The sequence below is a fragment of the Eublepharis macularius genome, chromosome 13, assembly GCF_028583425.1.
Source record: "Eublepharis macularius isolate TG4126 chromosome 13, MPM_Emac_v1.0, whole genome shotgun sequence".
NCBI lineage: Eukaryota > Metazoa > Chordata > Lepidosauria > Squamata > Eublepharidae > Eublepharis > Eublepharis macularius.
The window spans coordinates 55,276,029-55,300,011 of record NC_072802.1 but is presented as its reverse complement, the minus strand read 5'-3'; the positions used below and the strand labels follow the sequence as shown (position 1 = coordinate 55,300,011).

At 43.7% G+C, this 23,983-nt stretch overlaps 1 protein-coding gene across 1 annotated transcript in view; it reads right to left on the bottom strand.

Annotated features, from left to right (window-relative positions):
- The window catches only part of FBXW8 (F-box and WD repeat domain containing 8), a 96,653-nt gene that overhangs the window by 62,510 nt on the left and 10,160 nt on the right, over nucleotides 1-23,983 (bottom strand). The window contains exons 3-4 of the mRNA XM_054996150.1: nucleotides 19,120-19,284; nucleotides 17,860-17,948 (exon numbers count right to left, since the gene is read on the bottom strand). Coding sequence (XP_054852125.1) covers nucleotides 17,860-17,948; nucleotides 19,120-19,284 — 254 coding nt within the window. The remainder of the gene's footprint in view (nucleotides 1-17,859; nucleotides 17,949-19,119; nucleotides 19,285-23,983) is intronic.

Sequence of the window (23,983 nt, the reverse complement as noted above, 5' to 3'; positions counted from 1 at the left end):
ATGGGTCTCAGAGGAAACAGACAAGCACTAGAGCACTGACCGGGCTCAGCTAGGACTACTGGCACCATCCTGCCTTCCCCTCTGTTCGTGCTCCCTTCTCTCTCAGAACAAGGAGAAGTCCTGAGCTGCCATCCTTCCTGGTACCCAACTAGATGCCTTGGTCAGCCTCCAGCAGAACAACACAGCTGGGGAGAGGGATTCTGTTGCTAAGGTTGCCTTGGCCCCTGCTGCATCTCAAAGCTGTTTTCTAAAGGGAGATCTCACAGCTGACTTTTAAAAGGAAACAGTGACTAGCAGCAATCTCTCATGCTTCCAGCTTCAACTCAGCCAGCTTCCCTGGATGGAGAAAGCAACACCAAACAAAAACAAAGGACCTGCTTCAGCCAGGCCAGCTCCGTAGCAGGTGGAATGGAGCTTGGGCGCTGTCCGGAGGAAGTAGTGCTGAAGAGGCTGGGCGACATCCCGGGGATAAAAAACATTGGAAAGCTGCACACACAAAAAATTGACTGCCTAAGCCAAAATCAATCTGGGGAAATGGGAGGCTGATCTCTCTCCAGAGCCCCAGATGTCCTTATCATTGCCTAATGACAATTACACTCAGCCAATTAAGACTCAGCTATCACTGTTGCATTGTTAGTAAGCCTTTGGCCCCCAATGTTGATGGCTGTCTAATTAGCAGGCGTGCAAAGTACAACTGCAAGGAAGGCACACAAGCTGACAAACGCACACAAAAATAAGCTATCAATGCAGAGGATGCTCTCCTTTGATCCGTGGCACTACCACGGACATGCAGTGATCTTTTGCAAGTGTCTTACTGCTGGGAAGATAGTAAAGCAGATAAAAGTTGCCTTGTCCTTAGCTGACTGGGAAAAACAAGTAAGTCAGATAGTATAGAGACGAAGAATCCAACACAATATTACTGTGCCACCAGAGTGAAATAAGCAAACTGGTAGGCATTTCCTTAAAGTTCACACTTGCTGACAATCTGCAAAAAACTACAAGGGAGCTACAGAGATTCTAAAAGATCTCTAGAAATCCTACAGGAACTGATTGAAGAGACCTGTTAGCTTTAATGAAGAAAAAAAGTTATAATGGGGAGCAGGGCTTGCATGGGAAAAAGAACTAGTAGTAAATTGGAAATATTTGAAAGGATTTGGGGGACAGAAACTGTTCAGCCTCTTCACTGAGGAAGAGACCAAAAGCTAGCTACAGTTTGGATCCTTCAATTCTGCTAACAAGAAAGGCTTCTGTCAGTGGAAAGAGCATTCAGTGATGGGAAGCATTCCTTCTGCAGAAGGCTTCTACCTTTATCTGTCCCTGTCTTCAATATTTCTCTGGTAGGCTCTCCCCAAGAAAAGTCTAGCTGAGTTGTGAAGCGGCCATCACCAGTGAGGCCAGGCCTAGTTCGGCAGGTTCTGAATCTCCAGTGGTTGCCACCGCCAAGCCTATCCCCAGTGAGTCCTGCTCTATCAGGACACGGGACCTTTTTAAGTGCTATTTTGGTCTCTAAGGAGTCCAACTCAAGGCTTAGAAGGCTAAGCAACATTGTTTTGGTTGCCCAGCAACCTTCAATATGCCCACTGAGAGCTTAGTGGACATTTTTTCCCTTAAAGCTACAGGTGGTGTTCCTAATATTTGGGGGAGTTTTAATCCTCCAACTTTTTTTTTTTTAGATTTCTGAATGGATTTATTTCAGGTTTAGAGAGAAATTCCCTCCTATCTGTCCCTAGCTCCATTTTGCAGATCTTTATCCTATGGCCCAGTTCAGAGTTAGAGATATAATATGCTACTGCAACAATCAATTCAGTTCCTGAACAAACTGCCTTTCTTAAAATTGTTCTAGCTTAAAAGTGCTCTCCCGTACAGTTTTACACAAAGACTTCATTTTCTCCTCTTCTTTCCCCTTCTTTATCCACCTCCCAATCTCTCATTGATAGGTCACCTTTATCAGGGGAAAAAACAGATGACATCACCAGTTTCAGATAGGTCAGGTTACAAAATATATATGAGGGGGTAGAATTGCCTGACGTGACGAGTGTATTCACTCCTCTGCTACCTAGCGAAAAGAATCCTCTCAGGTGAAACCACAGAGAGAGACAAGAGAGCATGCTCTTTGCTCAAGCTCTCTTGCCTCTTGGCTTGCCCATTAAGCTATTGGTTTACGAAGAGCTTTCACCTCACTCACCCTCAGCCACGGCATTCCCTAGGCCCTCAAATTTACAGCAAATCACTTAATATTTTGATCCTAGATTTCATTGCTGGCATGAAATTAGCATCCTATTCAGTTTGAGATAGCAAATGGCACTATTCCCCCTTAAGGGAGGGGGCAGAAATATAACTATGTCAATGGGCTCTGCTGCCAAGCCCTTTGAACACCTTGATTATAGCTGCATATCTGATCTGCACAGCCTATGAAGAAATGTATTTAAATATAAACACTGAAACACTTCAGCTACCCCAACCCATGATTAACTGAATTATTATTAATTGCAGTCTGCTATCTATTTTGTTTTTTTATTATGGTTTTAGAACTTAAAATTATTTTGTATCATCCTTATTATTATTGCTACTAAGTTGTACAGCACCACCAGTGTACTTAGGTTACTTAAAAAGCCTTACTATTCAATCTTATATTCACCACCGTGCTTACATTAAGTATGCATGGGATTTCAGCCTCTGAGTGCACAAGACATGCCGTACAGAAAGCCTCTGCTTCCAAGGCCTTCATAATCTATCATATGATGATGCTGATTTCCCAGTTCTTTCATTTTTTTCCTTTTCTGTTCCCTTTCTCTTGTTCATTTGTTGTCCAACAATAAAAAAATAACGTAATTCAATAAACACAAAGCACTTGAAAGAGGAGGAGTACTTTGGGAGAAGCATTTTATTACTTAATTCCTAAACTGCATCCTAGAAGAAATAACTGACCTATTTCCTATTGCTTTATTTATAGTGTATTTCCTTGGGAACCTGGAGTAGGCTGCTGCCATAGTAAAACTTTGAAAGCTAGCAGACAGCCTGTGGTTTCTACGGGCCATGCGTCTGGTGGTTGTGTTTTGCAGTTTCAATTGGGTGGAGTGATCCTGGGTCCCATCAGTATGGTTGGGTTCATGATTTGCAATGCCAATCTATAACACGTACACTCTCCCATACGCACGACTATTTGCATAAAATTATATCCCATTATAAACATCAAAGGTGGCTTGAATCTCAGCAACAGTACAAAGAGATCACTCCAGCAGAAAAACCCACATAAGGAGTTAATGGAATAGCCCTATCTTCCCCAAGTAACTTTCTGTTTGCTCCAGAAATTATATCTGAAGAACGGAAGAGCCTTGCAAAACAAGATGTGCCACAGTGTAGGATGCTGCTGCAGCAGCAGAGGGTAATTAAGCAAAATTGTCTTCTCTTCTTTGCATCTGTAGAGGAGGATACAATTTTACTTGCTTTTCTTCCCCCCACACCCAAATCACTGCATTTTATTGCAAGGTTCTCCCAGAGCGAATTTTTGAGAAAAAGCACTAACTAGAGTTGCCAAGTTGATTTTGAGAGGAGACCTATACACAGTGCATTACAGTAGCCTATTCCTGATGTGACCATGGTGTGGATCCAGGTGGCCAGATAAACTTAGTCACGGGAGGGGGCCACCTTCCAGGCTAAACTAAATTGGGAGAAAGTATTTTTTGCATTTATTTGCTTCTCCAGTAATAATGCTGGGTCCAGTATAACCTCCAGGCTCTTGATTATTATGTCAGTACGGGTCAGCTGAGCCCCATCAAAAGTGGGAAGCATGATGTACTTCAAGACTTCAGGCTTCCCAACCAGCATTATAATAACAATAACAATTGTATTTGATTTATATACCGTCCTTCAGGGCAAATTAACACTCACTCAGAGCGGTTTACAAAGTATGTTACTATTATCCCACAACAATTACCCTCTCTTGTTGCACCCCAGCCCTGGCATTCAAAGGGTTACTGCCTCTGAACATGGAGGTTCCATTAAGTCGTTGTGGTTAGTGGCCATTGATGCACTCTCCCTCCAGGAATTTTCCACAACTCATTCACTGGCTCTGCTGGGTCACTGAGTCTCATAAGCTCATTACTCTTTGAAGAAGAGAAATTATTTTTTGTTTGATCCTAACCCACTGCCTATTAACTTCATTGGGTGTCTTAAGTTCTAATATGATGGAAGAGAAACTTCTCTCCACTTCCATCATCCATCCAAATAACAATAACAACAACATTCGATTTATATACCACCCTTCAGGACAACTTAACACCCACTCAGAACGGTTTATAAAGTGTGTTGTTATTATCCTCATGACTATCACCCTGTGAGGTGGGTGGGGCTGAGAGAGCTCTGAGAGAGCTGTGACGGACCCATGGTCACCCAGCTGGCTTCAAGTGGAACAGTGGAGAATCAAACCCAGTTCTCTAGATTAGAGTCCCGTCACTCTTAACCACTACACCAAACTGGCTCTCCATCTTGCCAGGGTTCAGTTTCAAGTTGTTCACTCTCAGCCATTTAACTACAGCAGTCACCAGTCAGACACTGTTTCTGCATCCCCAGGAGATGTGGATAAAGAGATGTAGATCTGGGTGTTGTAAGCATATTGATGGCATCCAATTCCAACACAACAAATGATTTCTCCTAAGGGATTTACATAGAGACTGAATAGCACGGGGGGATAAGACTGCACCCTGTGGAGCTCCACAGGATAAATTCCATATTAATGATAACTGGTCTCCAACAGCAACTCTTTGAGTCCAGTCCATAAGGAACAATTTAAACCAATCCAAGCACATCCCAATAGCTACTTCTGCATCCAAATGTTTCAACCAGATAGCACAGTATACTGTACCAAGGGCAGCCGATAAATCCAGTAGGAGCAACAAGGAGACATATCCTTTGTCTACATTCAGACAGAGATAATCAACGAAAGGAGTTTCTGTCCTGCATCCTGGCCGGAAGCCAGACTGAAAAGGGTCCAGAGCATGAGTTATCCCAGAAGACCTGGAGTTGGTCTGCCACTACTCTCAAAATCACCTCTCTGAGAACAGGCAAATTAAAGACAAGGTGATAACTGGCCACATCGGTTTTCTGTAGTGATGTTTTTTTCAGCAGGGGTCTGACCACTGACACTTTGAGTAGCCTAGGGAAGGTGCCATGAGCCAGCGATTGATTTATGATAGACGGCAATGACTTATTTATGTGATCCTTAAATGATCTCAGCAACAAGGATGGACGAAGATCCAGAGCACAAGTGGTAGGTAACTGTGTCAAACTGATCCATAAACAGATCAGACAATGTGTTGGATATTTCTTCCGCCTGATCCCGGTTACAACCAGCATCGACATCAGAGCGTATTAGAGAGATTTTGTTAGCAAAAACTTTGCAAAGGCAACACAACTAATTTCCTGTTCCTGAGATAATAAAGGCTCAGATTTAGAAGTCAGTAGATACTGAGATACCTTAAACAATTAGGATGAACCGGCTGAGGGAATGATAGAAGTAACGCTTCTTTGCTGTTGTCACTGCTGCTTCATACGTCTCCCAGTGACTTCTATAATATGCTCTGATAAATTCAGCACACATTGTTCTAGACATCTGCTGGGCCATTTAAGGTGATCCAGCTCCATGGTAAAACACAGGGTAGGGCTCCGCACCAAGGGCGGGAAAGGTCAACAAGGTACAGCCTTGATTGCTTCTAGGAGCTTCAAGTTCCAGGCTCCTACTGCTGCCTCAATAGAGCATGTTTTTGGAATCCTAGAATCCCCCAGTGCAGTAGAATCCATAAGTCTCTGTTGGTGGATCACTTTAATTGCCCCCCTCCACAAGACGTCAGAGCCACATTCACCCTTGCTTTGAGCAGATCGTTATCAGACCATGGGTCAGGCTGAATCTCTAATCCTCCAAACGAGACCATTCCTTAAAGATTCAGTGTGAAATATTTAATCCAAGGTGGACCTCTTTTATGTACTGGACCTGTCACAAAGTGAAGAAGGCCTAGAGCAGCCAAAGAAGCTATAAAATCCTCTTATGGCCATGTATTCTCAGCATGAATGTTGAAGTCCCCTGGAAAAGTCTACGAATCTCCTGCACCACACCCAAGAGCACCTCTATCATCTCAGACCAGATGCCAATGAAGAACTAGGCAGCCAGAAAACAAACAGTACGCCTACCTTATTCTTAGACGCCAACATAATGAACATATAATCAATGCCAGTGATACTTTACAGGAGTCTGTGAAAAGGTAAAGCTTCATGAAGAATGACAGCCACCTTGCCCTCCCATACAAGGCTGATTAAGAACTGCATAACCAGGTGAGGTTAATGGGGTCAGACAGACACCACATCATTTTCTTTCAACCAGGTTTCAGTTACACAAACCAGGTCAATTCTCTCTCCTCCAACAGTCTAGATGGGAGTTCAGTTTTTCCCCCCACTGATCTGGTATTACACAATCTTAAAGAGGAGGCAGAAGGAACAGGAGACCTTGCATAAGCTTCATTCGGGATGCTATGGAGATCAGATAAGAAGCAAGCAGTTTTGCCTAGTGATAGCCATATTTGAAAATTCCCACCCCCATATCTACCATCTGCACTGAAACAACACATTTATCAAACATGTTGTTCCAGGTAATCACATACCCCTAATGAAGTCCAAACCCCTGTGTTTGTGGTGTGCGTACTGCCTGTGGCATGCCTCCTGACTGCAGAGGAGCAAGCCCAGGATAGTGACTTACACAGCTGTGCAACAGGTAGCATCCTCAGAAGGCAAATCTTTCTGCTGTGTTGTCAGCATTGGGAGTGACTGAATGACCAAATCATACCCCACACGGACACAATAGAATTCTATGCTGGCAGTGGAAGCCGATTAAAAGGTGGGTAACGACAGAGCAGTAAATCATGCAGAGTGGCACTGGGCAGCCTCCTGTCTAGGTAGGTACTTAAATCTACTTAGACCTTAGCAGCAATTATTGCTTGAAATATCAGTGGGACCTTTCTGCTTCTGTCTGAATGCTAGCATGGTTCAATGGCTAAAGAGTCACAGTTGGGTAAGAGAAAGTCAGGTTCAATCCCAGTGGTTAGACTCAGGCAGGATGTCATGTCTCAGCCTTTACCTAATTCAGGAGATCTATGGTTAGAATATCTGCAGCTTTTTAAAGGGCGACAAGCAGCCACAACACTGTTTTCCCTGACTCGGCTGTTGCCTGAGGGGAGAAAAATGCTCATTCAGTACATACATCATCCTACAGCTGTGGAGCAAAGAAGGTCTAAGAGGCAACCCATATTCACCTTACAGAGATCTTGCAATGATTATTAATGTATTGGAAACGGTCTGAATACATGCTTTGTGCTGAACACCTTTAAAAGATGCGACTCGAAAACACACACGACTCTTACTCGATACCAATTAGCAGGCAATTTTGGATTTGCAGCCAGTGTTTAAATTAACATGCATAAAGAGATGGTGGGGATACTCAAGCCCACAATTCAGAAAGATTCATCTCGGCTAAGAAAAAAAAAGAGCTCCGACTGGCCGCTGTTCCCCGTCACCCAAACTGGGTGATGGCAAGATTGTGGGATTGATTGATGGCAACTCGAGCTGCAGGGCGAGAGTGGCAGCTATCGTCTCTCTCCTGTCTAAAGAGCCTCCCGCTGATGGCCTGACATCAGAGAATTCAATCTGGCAGGCGTGTGTTTATCAATAACACTTCACGCGGCGGTTACGATGCTTGTTTTCTGGGTCAGGCCTCGGATTCCTTTTCATTTGAGACGCCAGTGTTTGCGGTTACCTCACTCCCAATCAATGTTGTATACAACCATCCCCTTTCTACAATTACACATCTCAGGCAAGAGCTGCTTAAAGCGACAGCCGCCTCCGCCACGTGTGCCTCCGCTTCAAAACAATGCAAAGCCAGTCCCGGCTCAGAGAGAAGACACTTCAAAATGGAGCTTTTTTCCCCCAAGGACGCCGAGCATTGTAGAATGTGCAGGCAGCTTCCAAACAACTGGCAAAGGGGGAGGGGTGCTACATTGGTTCCTTTGTCAACTGCCATCTTGAGGGCTAAAACTCTCGTCTGCCTTAAACTGCCCAGTTTAAAGAGGCCATTTTGTCCTGCCATGACCCACTAAATCTCTCACCACTTGGGACTCTTCCACTGTCTTTCATCCTAACAAAGACATGGCTATTTTGGCACTTGAAAAGGCCCAGGGTGGCAGAAACAAGATCATCTGGGTCTGCTCTGCTGTGGGCCTCTTTTAAAAGGCAGAGTTCAGCTCTACAATAGTGTGGACTTGTGGATGCCATAGTGTCTAAACTGGCCCTTGGTCTAACTTACTTCCCAGTGCTGTTGTGTGGGCAAAACAGAGGCGAAATGGGAGCAAAAACACAGCCATTTTTCTTGCTAGCTTGAAATACAAAGCAGCTTTTGTGTGGCCTTGAGTGTAACTGTACAGCAGAGAAATGCTTGGCTAGCAAGACCAGAAGCAGAGCTGCTGTAGCACAGTGGTTAAGTGGTTTGGCTGTGAATCAGCACTCTACGGTTCGAATCCCGCTACTGCCATGAGCTCAGTTAGCGGCCTTGGGTAAGCTGCTCCTCTCAGCCCAGCTCCCCAGCTGTATTGTGAGAATAATAACAATACTAATTTGTTCACCAATCTGAGTAAGGCACTAATCTGTCTAGAAGAGCGGTATATGAGTGCAGTTATTATTATTATTAAGCAATAAACAACTACAAGTTGAAACCAGCTAGATAACATAGGGAAGTTTCACTTAGAGCTGAAAAAAGAGGAAGAGCCTTTTGTCTCAGCAAGAAGGTGGGATTTGTCTCAGAACGGAGCAAGGGGTATAAAAAGATCCTCCCCACTATTTTAGGGTGGCTCAGAGTGTTTTTACTTGCTTGAAACTCTGCAACCCTTTTATTTCTGGAATAAAATCTTCTCCTCTTCAAAGGTCTCCAAGACTTGGTGTAATCACCAGGTCACGAACCTTGCTATTTTTGCAACAGAACCATATATGCCACCCCAAGATCCTGGGAGAAAGGGCAGGATCAAAATACAAGAGAGATATATTACACCAAGTTTTTTAAAAAGACAGTAGACCATACTGACAACACTACAGCCTCATAATTCTTTGTTACCAGTACAACTTTTGAAATGTTGATATAAGATCTTGCTTGATATTAAGACAGTTAAGCGGTAATGTTTGGGAGGGGCAATGGCTCAGTGGGAGAATATCTACCTCTACACACAGAAAACCCCAGGTTCGGTCCCTGGCATTGCCAGTTCTGAAAAAATTATCTTGACCCGAAACCCTGGAGATCTGCTGCTGGTCAGAGGAGACAACTCTGACCTTGACAGACCAATGGCTTGACTCAGTCCAGGGCAGCGTTGTGTGTTTGTAAGTGTTAAATGCAGGGGTCATTTCATAGAAAAAGAGCTGGAGGAACTCATTAGCATATGCCACACCCTTTGCCATCACCAGAAGTGTGTCATTAGCTTAACTGATCTGCATATGCCACACCCCCTGACATCACCTATCCTGGCTGTTTTGGACCCAAGCCTGGCTATTCAGGGCCAAAATTGGGCCCAAGATGGCACAAAGGGGCTGAAAATGGCTGAAAAGGGGCCCAAAATGGTCAGGATCGGGCCACTGCTGAGTGGGAGAGTGATCCACCACCCATCAGAGGCCTGATCCGGGATGTTTCAGCCCCAATCCAGGCTGAAACCGGCCCAAAATGGCCGAGAGTCAGGTAGGCGGGGCCACCTGACATGTGACCTCTTTGGGGAACTGCTGGAACTGCATTCCTGTGGGCTCCCCCTCGGAATGAGCCCTGGTTAAATGTAAGGATACAATTATGTTGGTATTTAATTTTATTTTTAACGTGGAGTGCTATGGTCTAGTACGAAAAACAGAGCAAACTCCCACTTTGAAAAACAAATGGAAAAAAAGAGGCCAGTGCTGAATACAGCCCCCTCCCCCGCCCCGTTTCTATCAGGTAAATGTTTGTTTGAGCTCATTATTGTAGTAGGTTTGGGTGTTTGTTAAGACAACAAGGCAGATAACGTTTGCAATACACCCAGGGGCCTATTAAGTCATTTGGAAGTTCTAAAATTAGCCCAGAATTCTCTTGGCTGTTGCATACCTGCACACTTATTTCTCCTGCTTCTGTACAAAATCTGTGTTTCTAAAAACAATCTGTTACTGGCTCATTTTTATCTATTCCAGGTATCTCAGTTTTGGAGCTGATGGAGCTTCAACGCCAGCAACAACTCTTCACGGACAAGCCTCCCAGGGAGAATAAATGAGAAATAAAAGCCTTAGAAGGGTGTTAACCAAAGCTATCGGTGGGTAGAAGCTAAGATAATGGAACCTCCAGGTTCAGAGACAGTGTATCTTTAAACTGCAGATCACAGGGAAAGGCTGTTAACTTTCACACTGTGGGCTTCCTGGCACCATCTGGCCGGCTACTGGGGGAAACAAGACGATGAGTTAGATGGGACCTTTGATTGAACCCAGAAGAGCTCTTCTATACTTCTTAGGGATATTTTGTAAACTCTATTCTGGAGTCTCCTCTTGATGATCCAAAGCCTCCCCTGCTTCATTTGAGGTAGAAGACCTGCCACTACTATAGAGAATATTTACTGGTATGTATTTCTCTTAGATAGCTTTGGTGGTAGGGATTGAGTTAACAAAAATCATTAGCGCAGCCAGGTGCCACAGAGGCTGGGCTACCATATTTTCTTTACTTATTACATTTATGTTCGGCCCTCCCACCCAGGAGCTACGGGCAACATACCTTGTTTTCCCCTCCTTCGTTTTATCCTCCCAACCACCCAGGGAGGAGGGGCCATGACTCAGTGGTAGAGCATCTACCAGCATGCAGAATATCCCAGGATCAATCCCCAGCATCTCCAGACAAAAGGACCATGTCGTAGGTGATATGAAAGATCTCCCTCAGGGGTCCTGGAGAGCTGCTACCAGCCTGAGTAGACAACACTGACTTTGCTGGCCGAGGCTCTGACTCAATATGGCAGCTTCATGTGTTTAGGTCTGAAAGTGCCCGACTAGCCGTGGATCACCCAGTGAGCTTCAAGACATACTGGGGATTTGAACCTGGGTCTGTCAGGGTCTCATTTGACATTCTAACCGCTACACTTTATGTACCTTCAATAATTATGTCAACTATGTTTTGGCAGATCCAGCTCGTCAATCGGTGGTATGTGAAGCTGCACCTGGTGAAATTCTCAAGCATCAGGAGCCTTGACCCTGTCTACAACAGGTTTCCCCCTCCCCACTCAGAGTCTCATCAACAACCACATCTGGAGCAAAGCAGATTTCCCAGGTAACGAGTGGGGTGAACAATAGGCAGGTAAGGAGATTTTTCCCTTGGAGTTTGCAGAACTTCAGTCCAGCTGATCACACTGATCGGCAGCAGACGCCACACAGACAAAATACTAATTCACATAAAGCACAACCGACTTTTGGAATTTGCTGCTACGCAATGTATCAAAGACCACTAACTTAGATGGCTTTTAAAAGGCAACTAAAGAATCTCACAGAGGGTAGGTCCACCAATGGCTGCCAGCCATAATGCATAAATGGAACACCCATGGTTAGGGGCAGTATACCTTTGACTGCCAGCTGCCAGGGAGACAGCAGCTAAGGAAAGCTCTGGCCTCGGTGCCTTGCTTGTGAGCCTTCTGGGGGCTGCTGGTTCCCCACTGCAGCAGACAGAATGCTGGATTAGATGGGTCTGTGGTCCGATTCAGCAGGGCTCCTTTAACGGAGCTAAGTTGGAATCAGTCATTTGGAATTTTTTCCTCTCTGTAAATCACCTTATTGCAATGCACCTGCTCTCTCTTTATAGGACACTGGATTTTGGACTGAAACAGGACTGGCTCTCTGGTCACATCTGATTTTATGCATCCCACTGAATGCTGCCACACAACCCATTATGGATGAGAATTGGTTAATATCAGGGTTAGACTTCCAAGGCCAAAGTAAAGCACTCAGAATTCGCGGGGGCCAAGCAGTTGCTGAACAGCGCACAAAGCTCCCCACCAAGAGCCGATTCTCTTCCAAAATTAATACTTCATCACCAAGACTGAAGCAGCACTAACATTTGTGCTGCTCTGCAGTGGCAAAACACCTCAAGCTTCTGCCAACAATACCTGAGCAAGGCGAACAAACAGGATGTCAGGCTCGAAAACGAAGACAAAATTAAGGCCCTTGAAGAAGCACAGTCAATACCAACTTAGCTTTTAGTTGGAGACAATCAATTCTTGACATTTTATCCAGCAAAAAGAGAGAGAGAGAAAGAGAGAGAGAAAGAGAGAGAACTACTCTCCGAATTTACTTCAAGCAGCCTTCATCTCCGCCACTCAAAGAATCTGGCATTAATGGGGAAGGGGATATATCTTTTACAGACAATTGACTCTAATCCTACTCTACAAAAACGTATCATTAAAATGAAGTGTTGCCGTAAAATGCCATACATTGATTTATCACAGGACTGAGCCAATTTCACAGTCCCAATGACATCACCGCTTACTTCTATTCAATGCTGTGGCTTCTGAAGGGCCAAGAGGCTGAGAAAAATGGGGGTGGGGGGGGAGGGCTGGAATTCTGTCTCTCTCACACACAACCATGTTTCAATACACTATACGCCAAGCCAGGCCAGGCCAAGAAGATTAGTGATTATTGTGGAACATCCATTCTCAAAAAACTCCATGCTTTTAAATGTAGAAACAAGGTTAATAAGGTTCATGGCACTAGAAAGGCTGCAGGAATAAACCTTTTTCAACTCTGCATTGCAAATAACAGAGCCACAGCAAAGATAAATAGAAAGAGACTGGGTCTCCATGGGAGCACGGAAATATCCCCCATTTATTCAGAAACAGCAGCACAGGGGCTACAGCATGAACCCCAAGGACAAGCATAAAAAGACACCCAAGCATTGCTTTTTCTGCCACTGTGGCCACAAGCATTTCTCCAGTTAATCACGACAGTAATGAACAACAACTACCACCTCTCTATTAAAATAAGCGCAAATTAATTTATGGCTGGGGGGATGCATAATTAGAACCCCATTATTCAAATCCAAAGACGCACCATAGACCTCTGGGAAGAAAAGTATTTCTAATTCCACATAGTCAGGATCACTTTTTTTTCAGATGCCAGAAATAATGTAAGAAATAATGAAAATCCAAGGGGGCCAGCAACAGCCTATTCAGGGTGACTGGCGTTTTTCAGCCTCAACACAATATCAACGACAATGAATACTATTTTTAAAACGGCCAACTATAGCAAATACACACATTTCAAAACACCGATTGATTTATCAATCTGTTATTTTAGCGCCAATACATTTTTAATGAAAACAAACAGATCTGGATTCCTTCGGGATGCTATCTGGGTAAAAAGGCAGCATATAAACGTTTTAAATAAATATAGCAAATAGATATCACTCTTATTCAGTGCAATCCTGAGAACACTTTTCCTGAGAGTATGTCCACTTGAATAAAATGGGGCTTACTTCTGAGTAGATCAGGTTAGGCACACTCCATTCTCTTCATTTGCTGTCATTCCCAAGTTTTCCTTCCACTTTTAATGGCATCTCAGCCTCCTGAACAGGTCAAGCCACAACCACAGACCAAGCAGCTGGATGCAAACCAGTTTTATGTCTATGTAACAGGGACAGAACTGTCTTACTCCTTCCTCAGTTGTCTCATCAATCAGGTTGCCAACAACAACAACAACAGTGCACTTATCTAGACAAAGTAGTGGCCCACTCTGAGCAGTGAACAAAGTTAGTGTTATTATCACCCCCACAATACAGCTGGGGAGCTGGAACTGAGAGGAGTGACTTACCTAAGGCCACCTATTGAGCTCATAGCAGCATTTATTTATTTTTTATTTATTTATTTCAAATTTGTATTCCGCCCTCCCAACAAGTGGGCTCAGGGAGGATACCAACATATTAAAAATACAATTAAAATACAATTAAAATTCATATTCATTAAAAACAACACAGTAGTGGGATTTGAACCAGCTGAGTGTTGATTCGCAACTTAACCACCGTGCTACAGCAACTCTGGTGCAAACTTAAGTATGCTTGAAATAGCTCTCATTGTATGTGTGTTAAAGTCTCATTTTCATCTCTTACAAAACTGTTAGGAAGGCTTCACAACTTCTTCTCCCAGTATGATCATTTAATTAGGATCCTGTCCTTTTTCCAATGACCTCAGAGCAGCTTCCATGCTTCCAACCACCACCCAAATGCTAATCAGACTCAAACTTGCCAAGCTTCAGTGATTCAACTGCAAACTGATTTCTCCAGGATACATGCATACATCAAGACCCATTAATGCAAGGCAAGAATCCCACCCAAGAGAGGCTCAGAACAAAGACTCTGGACCCCCAGAACCTCCCTTAGTGTATGTGCAATTTGCATGGCTCTCCCACCCATCCATCTGCTTGCGAGATGCCTGACTGTTCTCCCTATACTGACAATATACCCCTATAACAACAGAGACACCATCCAAGGGAGGCCAGAACAACCTGCAATGAACGACATCAAGAACCACAAAATGTGCATCTGCAAAAGGACTTCTAGAACGACAATATATTGCTGCAAACCCAAACACGTGCAATTTACTTCAGAAGCTACTTTGTTTAGCTACTGGAAGGCTGTTAGACACTTGCTTGGATTTGGCAAGGTGGAAACAGATGGACTTGGTGTCACTCCCTTGCGCAACACAATAACTAGCACTTTCTTCCTCCGCATATAAACTAGTGGCCAAAATTGTGGAAACCTTTTGGGAAAAGTGTCTTTTTGAGGTTTGATGGCTCATAACTCCACTTTTTTGGGGAGTAATAACATAAAATTATATATCAATGGAAAGATAATTTAATCAAGAATGTAATGCAATAACTTTTATGAAGGAATTTTTTTTAGAACAGTAGTTATAAAGAAGAAAATTGAAACACACAGAAAAAATGAGTTATACAACAATTCTCACCATGTCAGTTAATACTTAGTTGGGTAACCTTTTGCTTTACTTACGGCCTTACAACGCCTTCCCATGCAGTGAACCAAGTTTTTTAGTTCTGCAGCTGTTATAATGTGAAACCACGATTGAGTTCTTGCTTCTGTTAATTGGGTTTTTTGCTGGGTTGCTTCTCACTAACCAGTTTCTTTAGTCGGCTCCATAGATTTTCGATGGGGTTAAGGTCTGGGCTATTCCCAGGCCATTCCAACAGTGGAATATGATTATCTTGAAACCACTTTTTGCACACAGCAGCAACATGACATGGAGCTGAATCTTGTTGAAATATAAATGCTTCGTTATCTTGGAAAATATCACGTGTGGAAGGCTTCAGTTTGGGCTCAAGTATTTCATTTATGTATTATTGGGCATTTATATTGCCATTTATCACGCAAATTCTTTTGATGTCATACAACCCCATATCGTAACACTAACTGGGTGTTTCACGGTAGGTGTAATGCAATCAGGATGCAAATCTTCTCCGATTCTTCTTCTCACGCATTTGATGCCATCACTACCAAACAGGGAGATTTTGGTCTCATCACTCCAAATAACAGTCCCATTGTTCCGCTGTCCAGTTAACATGGGTTTTAGCCCAGTTTAATCTTTTCAACCTTTGTTTGAGAGATAATGTTTTTTTCAAGGAATTCTAGCATTAAGACCAAATTCCTCAAGGCTGCGCTGAACAGTCCTTGCACTCAACTTCACATTGAATTGCGCCATTTTGTTCTGTATACACCCCGATGATTTTCTTCTATCACCTAGGCTCAGTCTCTCAATTCTTCTATCATCCTTTGCTTGTGTGTACCTTTTCCTGCCTTTACCAGTCTGGTTTTGTAGTGACTGAGTTGCCTTATACCTCTTCAAAAATTTAGAAATGCCAACTTAAGTTTCCACCAATTTTTCTTCTAATTTCTTCATAACTGTAGCCTTGTTCACTTAATAGTACCTTTTTACAGCACTTTCTGGGTGACCAGTCAACTCTTTGTGCCATTTCTTTAATTTTATTATGTTTTACAAGCTCACTAAATGAAAGAACACAAACCGTATCAACCTAAGCAAGTTGTGCTTCCTTTTCCTGGTTATTTGGCTATAAAATTTGACAGAATACAGATAACTGAGCAAACTGTGTGGCATTACATTCTTGATTAAATTATCTTTCCATTGATATATAATTTTATGGCATTACTCCCCCCAAAAGTGGTGTTATGAGCCATCAAACCTCAAAAATGCACTTTTCCCAAAAGGTTTCCACAATTTTGGCCACGAGTGTAATCTAGTGCTCTGAAATGGGTTGTACAAAACCTTGCACAATGGAAACACGGAGAGCGATATAACATTTGACTTAGTACAAATGGCTACTGCAGTGGGTTTTCTTTCTGTTTGCACAAGAGCTCTAATGTGGAAATTCCGTGCTGGATCCAACCCATTAAGTAGTCGAAGCCTCTGGATTTCTCTCAGTCCAGAGCTTACAAGCTTTTCAGAGGCTCTAGGAAGAGCCAGTGTGGTGTACTGGTTAAAATGTCAGAATAGGATTTGGGAGGCCCAGGTTCAGATTCCCACCCTGGCACAGAAGCTCACTGGGTGACCTTGGACTAATCACTCTCTCAGCCTAACCCACCACACAATGCAGTTGTTGTAAGGTTCAAATGCAGGAGGGGAGAACACTGTTGTAAGCCACTTTGGGTCACCAATCAGAAAAAAGTAGGGTATAAATATAAAAGAAAAAAATGATTGCTGACAAACTCATATTCTGAAGCCCAAATTTCAGCATTTGCAAAAAGATCTCTCAAAATTTTCTTTCAGTGGCCAAGGTTCAGCTCAGACAGATCTAGGACTTCTATGTATATTGTAATTTCATTTACTAGATCTACTCTGAATTTTGCTATTTTTATTTATTTCTAAGCAACATTTCCATGTGAAAAAACCCTCAAAATGAGTAAGAACTCCTATCAGTAATTGTAAAGAAACCTGTAAGAACTAGTAACAGACAGCAGCAGTAATTAAACAATTTTAAAGAAATTATAGAAAAGAGTCCAGTAGCACCTTTAAGACTTTACTGTAGCATAAGAATCACAGTTCTCTTCGTCGGATGCATCTGATGATGTGAGCTGTGGTTCTCGAAAGCTTATGCTACAATAAAGTTAGTTAGTCTTAAAGGTGCTACTGGACTCTTTTCTATTTTGCTACTACAGACTAACACAGCTAACTCCTCTGGATCTAAAGAAATTATATAATCAAATGCTGAAGAAAACCAAATCTATGTGAATTTGAGAGCTAAATGATAACTGAGGGTTCCAAATTAACATTTCTGCTGAAGGCATTCCACAACCAAGGTGCCACCGCAGAGAAGTCCTTGCCTTAGTCATCATCTGCCTGACCTCCAGCAACTTTGGCACTAATGATCTTATAGGTGAGTGCACATCGGAGAAGCTGGGCCTTCAGATATCATGGTCCCAAACCTTTTGGTCCTTTATAGGTCAAAACCAGAACTTTCAACATTACTCAGAAATATAGGCTGGGAGAAGCTATAAGGTACCAAAGACTTTGGGGCAGACTTGACATCTAAATATATTCCTACTTTATCTAAGAATCCGGTCTGGGATTCCTCTGCAGAAACCAAGTCCAGCCCAACCTGCCATGGAACTTTGGTTGAAAGTTCTCTTCCCCACACAGCCTCAATTAGGCTGTCAGTTCACTTCAGTTTACTGTCTCGCCCACAAGCCATCAGAGTATCCAATTAGGCTGTCAGTGGGAGACAGGAAAAGATGCTCTCAACAGATAAGTACCATATGCTTACCCAGCAATAGCCACTCCGTCGCAAGAATGTACATCACACAGAACTTTCCCAAGTTCGTACTGCAGCTGGCTCACAGCCCCAATGCGATTCTGCAGAGAAATCCAGAGTAGCAGGATTAGTTCAGTCCAGTCATCCGTTTTTAATTCATTCCAAATATTTCTACACCACCTCTCCTTCCACCAAGACAACTTCCATGTAAAAATAAATCAATGCATGGATGAAATGTAAAACAGAGCAGATTAAAATTAATTTTAGGATGAGAAACAAGTCAGTAATTGTATTCCAGCTAAAGACTTGGGGGACAGAACAGCTTTCATCCTGTTGCTGGAGTGGGTGCCAAGAAAATATGGGGGTGTGCCATGATTAAGGTAATGCAAGACACTGCAGTCAGTTAGACTCCAGAAGTATGGGTACTGGGAACAGAATGTCAGCTAATGATAGTGCACGGGCAGGAGGACCTTCAGTGGTCTTGGGTGTCCTACCACCACTGCCCCTTGGAGATGGGAAGTTCCACAGAGCTAGCAGGAAATGTAAAATGTAAAAGACCCATTGTTCTCACCTCTTCGTACTGCACTGGATAATATGGGACATGGGACACTAGTGACTCAACAGTTTAGAGTTTGCATGTATCCCCAGAATGAACTAGAGTGGTAAGAAAGTAATAAACTACTTGGACGAGGCAACTGTCACTCATGCCCTTGTACAGCTATACTATTCACTGAGCTGCCAACTGCCCCCAGGCAATCCGCAAAGCAACAGGCATCTCCGAACACAGCTCTCTAATGCTTTATAGCACTGCATTCTCTCTCTTTCGTAAAGTGGATGAGACCAAAAATCCACCTTCTCCAACCTCTTTTTTTCAACAGTGGCCAGCCAGACACTTCCTGGAAGCCCACAAGAAGGGCATAAAGGAAACAGCTCCCCTGTGTTGTTTGCTCATCAGCAACCAGTACTCAGAGGTATATTACCTTTTAACCTGGAAGTTCTATTTTGCTTCTATCCTCTTTCTATACATACGATATAGAAGTTGTAGAGAATTTGTATCAGCATCTGAGAGTGGCCATCGGAATCAGTAGTAAGGCACCCTTGTAACTATGATGAAGTGAGTGGTGGGGTTCACTAGGTATTACCAAGGGGGTCCCAGATAAACAGACATTTTTGTGTAACTTGTGGATCCAAACATAGGAGCTACACAGTTTGCATTATGGTTATGACTGGGTACCAAGCGGGCTGGGCTGGGGGGAAATTCCACAAAGATACCTTCCAGTTAGTTCTTAAAGCCTTCTCCTTCTCACGGCATTCAAGGAGAGTCATTTTCCAGCAAGGAGAGTCAGAGATCTGACTGTCCGGCATGAAGCCTTCCTGTTGGCATAACTGAAACCAAAGGACTTGGTCTTCTGCAAGTATTTTCCAGGCTTTGCTCACCTAAAATGAAAAAAAGAAAGAAAAAGGTATTGTTGAGTCAACTTTGTCACATTGCCACAATCCATCTCCATTTCCACATGTAAATTTTGCTACAGGATGAAACACCTGCAAACCGCTCCCCGCATCCCAGTGATGCATCTTTTTTAAAAATTAAGAGTTTTATATAATTAGAAACAAACCTAAAAATACTACAATTACACTCATGCTAATAGACAAAAACAACATACAAAAACATACATAATACAAAAACAAGAAAAATAATCTAAACTAAAAGGTTTCCGATTTTCTCAAAAACACATCATATGTCAAATCTACACTTTCTCTAGGTAATGATTAAAAGCTCTCTTTCTTCTAATGTCAAAATACACAGTGATGTATCTTCTGAAGTATCAGGCACAGAAGAGAATAGTCAAGACTGAATTTCAGTTTAAACATTCAGCTCATCTTTTCCTCCTAACGTCTAAAATATTTGGAACATCATTTTCCAACTGCAGAAGCAAAATCGGCTTGACACCAAACATAAAAAGGGTTATTTCCATTCCTTCCCATCAACCCTCTATAGTACTTTACTCCAGTTAAGGGATTTTGATAGGACTGTCTCCTTACATTTTGTTTACATTTGAGTATATCTACATATTACCATGTTCTCAATACAGATGTCTTTTCAAGATCTTGAAGGAAACACAAGCCAGTGAGCTTCAATCTCAAGAAGCCATTGCTTAACCTTAGAAGAACATCTTCAATATTTCATTTCGCACCCTGTTATGGAAAGATTCCAGAACCCTAAAAGGAGCTCTGCCAGATCAGACCAATAATCTATCCAGTCCAGCATCCTTTTTCCAGCAATGGCCAGCCGGAAGTCTCCAAGAAGCACACATGAAGGATACAGCCATCCCTGCAGCAGTCTGCCTCCCCCCCACCCCGCCACCATTGGCAGTCAGAGTTTCCATTCACCCATTACGGCTAACAGCCATTGATGGCCCTATCTTTCATGCACTCAGCTAACGCTTCTTAAAGCTATCTGAACCAGTTGCCAATACCAAACCTTCTGGCAGCAAAGTCTGTAAAATTAATAGTGGGGAGACGTATCTTTCCTTTGCCCTGAATCCTCTGCTTATCAATGTCACTTAGTAAATCCCAGCTTCTAGTATTAAAGGAGAATGAAGCTCCCACCTACTTTCTTCACAAACAAAACAGCCTCAAAAATTAAGCAAGTGTGCTCTTAAGGGTCAACTACACCAAGCAGCCAGCAAAGATTTACTTGAGTAAACCGATCAAACCCTCTTAGAACAAGACCTATGCAAAGTGGAACATAGAACCTAACATTTGTATCCACATCCACTCACCGCATTTGACATGCAAAGTTTTGTTTGCTTGTTGTAAACATTATTTTAAAATCTCAACGATTGTTGTATTTCTCATTATTGCATCAATGAAAACAAAAGGGCAACCAGAACTTCCTCAGGACCAGCCACTTGTCCAGATTAGTCAATATAACAGCCCAAGCAAAGTAAAAGCCCAGACCGTTACAGGACCACCCTCCAGATAAGGGGGAAGCCTTGCATGGCTTTGAACATACTTGTGCTTCAGGAGTTATGGCCTTCATGATTCGGCAAACCCATCTGAAAATCCAGTTGGCAGCTTCTGCTAAGCACTTTGACATTTTGGAGACGGAAAGCACAGTGCCCTGAGGCTAGAATCCAAGGACAACTGGAGGTAGGAAAAGCCTACAGCCTCCCTTCATTCTGCCCCCAGAGCAAATCCTGGCGTGGCCTCAATGACCACCCGGTGTAATTATGCTGCAGCCACCTTTTGGTTCTCTCTTTCGGAATGCCCTGTAACACAGAGATAAGAACATAAAAGCTCTCCTGAATCAGACCAAAAGCCCCAGCATTCTGTTTCCAACAGTGGCCAACCAGATGCTGCTTGGAAGCTCACAAACAGCTTTCCCTCATTTGTCTCCAGCATCTGAAACTGAGTGGTATCCTGCCACTGCACACGCAACACAGAGGCAGTGCTTCCCCCCCCAAAAGAACAATACACATCCTTGGCCCCTTGAAACAGATTGCATTATGGGTAGATGCCCAGGAATGGGTGTGGCAGGCACTTACAGCAGCATGTGTCTATTCCCAGTGTCTACCCATAACGCATCTTGACTGATGGGTACAAGAATGCATGCTGTTTACTGGGTGAGGGGGACGGGACTGAACTGTTCTATGTAGCTGGGACTGGTATGCAAATCTGAAAACCTGTTCACCTGCAAACACAACTTGGCAACTACAATCAAATCTACTACTACAATAAGCAGACTTCCAAATAAGAGGCACAGAAGGGTTCTCACTTCCCTCCTGCACCAACTGTCCACACTTGCTTTGCCTTCCAGTCACTCTGCTCATGTGTAGACCAGGCCTGAATTATCCTTCAATTGCTATTATTTTAAAGAGGTGCATTTAAGCTATTCTCCATCATCAGACTAGAGGCCAAACTGGGTGGTTCAGGAAAGCCAGAAAGTTTTTATCCAGTTTTACATCTTATTTCAGAAAGGAACTTCTTAATGCTGCAAAAATCTATTCATTCACACCTAAAACCATTTTATTTTTATTTTAAAAAATACCAGCATAAACCAAGAAGCAGCTGCCTTACAAGATCAAAAGGAGAATCTCCTCCACTCCTGGTTTTTTAGTTGGAGCAATGAAGCTCCTGAACTAAACAGACAAGTAAATACAATGAACCTTTGCCAGCTCTTCATAGTTACAAACCAGAGGAGGGGGTGAGGTGGTGGTGAAGAGAGACATCCAAGACTTGCCAAGGTAAAGAGCATCTACAGAAAAGTTGCCAATTCTGACTTAAAGTGGTTCTTTACAAATAAAGAAATCCCTGAATGTATTTTAAAGAGGTTCCAAAAGTTTCTTTCAACATTCATGATTTCCCCCCCAAAAAATTATCCCACTGTGATTTTAATCAGATTACTTCTAGCCCTGTTGGCTTCCAAACATGGATTTTCCAAAAGGGGCTCTAAACCAAGACACCCCCATCCCTTAATGCACCAGAAACTGGCACAGCCAAGGCCAGTAAAAGCTACACCGAGCGGGGCTCAGCTGCAAGAAACCGCTAATAAAAGCGTCTCAAGCACTCTGCTTTACAGCGCCACTGTGAACAGCTCCATTAACACACACACAGACACACACATGCACACAAACATTTGGCCTCAGCCCAAATTTACGATCTCTGCATGAGTTAAGCATACAGGTGAGCAACTGAATGCCAAAAGATTTCAAAAGCAACCCTCTCCCCTAAAGAAAAAAAAAAGATGGCACCTACAGCTTTAGTTGTACTGACAACAGAGCACTTGCCCTATAGCGGAAGGCTAATGAAAGCAAGCTGAAATGCTCAAATGCACATTCAGAAAAAAATCAATAGGAACAGTTGTTATTTTTCAGGCGGCTACTTAAGTTTACTGATAGCAAATCATATTTCAATAGCAGCCAAACTCCAAGGAGATCTAGGTGGCATACAGTCTTACAGTGGCTGGTCTCCTTTCTCCAGGGTCGGGGACAGAAGGTGGCGCTCGGGGGAGATCTATCGCCCCGTCACCCTTTGGTGTGCGGGGTTCCCCAAGGGGCGATACTCTCCCCGATGTTATTTAACATCTATATGCGCCCCCTCGCCCAGTTGGTGCGGAGGTTTGGGCTGGGTTGTCATCAATACGCGGATGACACCCAACTTTTTCTGTTGATGGACGGCCGGCCAGACACGGCCCCAGACAATCTGGCCAGAGCTTTGGAGGCTGTGACGGCATGGTTGAAACAGAGCAGGCTGAAATTGAACCCAGTGAAGACGGAGGTCCTGCAGCTGGGACGGGGGCTGCCAGATGTTGGGATCCAGCTCCCTGCCCTGGATGGGACACCACTGGCAACTTTGCCAGTGGTAAAGAGTCTGGGTGTGTTCCTGGATGCCTCCCTATCGATGGAGGCCCAGGTCACGGCGGTTGCCAAGTCTGCATTTTTCCATCTTCGTCAGATCAGGCAACTTGCCCCCTACCTGACGCCCCAGGACCTGGCTACAGTGACCCATGCGACGGTCACCTCCAGGCTAGATTACTGTAACTCACTCTACGCTGGGCTACCCCTGGGCCTGATCCGGAAACTACAACTGGTCCAGAATGCGGCGGCACGGGTCCTGACTGGTATACCTTACCAGTCACACATCACACCTGTCCTGCGCCAGCTGCACTGGCTTCCAGTTGAATTCCGAATCAGGTTCAAAGTGTTGGTTCTTACCTTTAAAGCCCTGAGTGGGTTGGGACGGCATATCTTCGGGACCGCCTCTCCCTGTACGTTCCCCGGAGATCGCTCCGATTAGCGAATAAATATTTACTTGTGGTCCCCGGCCCTAAGGAAGCCCGCCTCGCTTCAACCAGGGCCAGGGCCTTTTCAGTCCTGGCCCCAGCCTGGTGGAACGCTCTGTCAATGGAAACCCGGGCCCAGCGGGACATATTATCGTTCCGCCGGGCCTGTAAGACAGAGCTGTTCCGCCAGGCGTTTGGTGATTGAAGGGGGCGGTGCCATGTCGGCCTCCCACCTTTGGGGTGGGGAAGGTTCTCCCCACCACTGCACCTTGTTAATTTGTTTTATTATTTGTATATTGATTTTAGTTTGTTTTTATCAATTTTAACTGTTCACCGCCCAGAGCCCCTGGG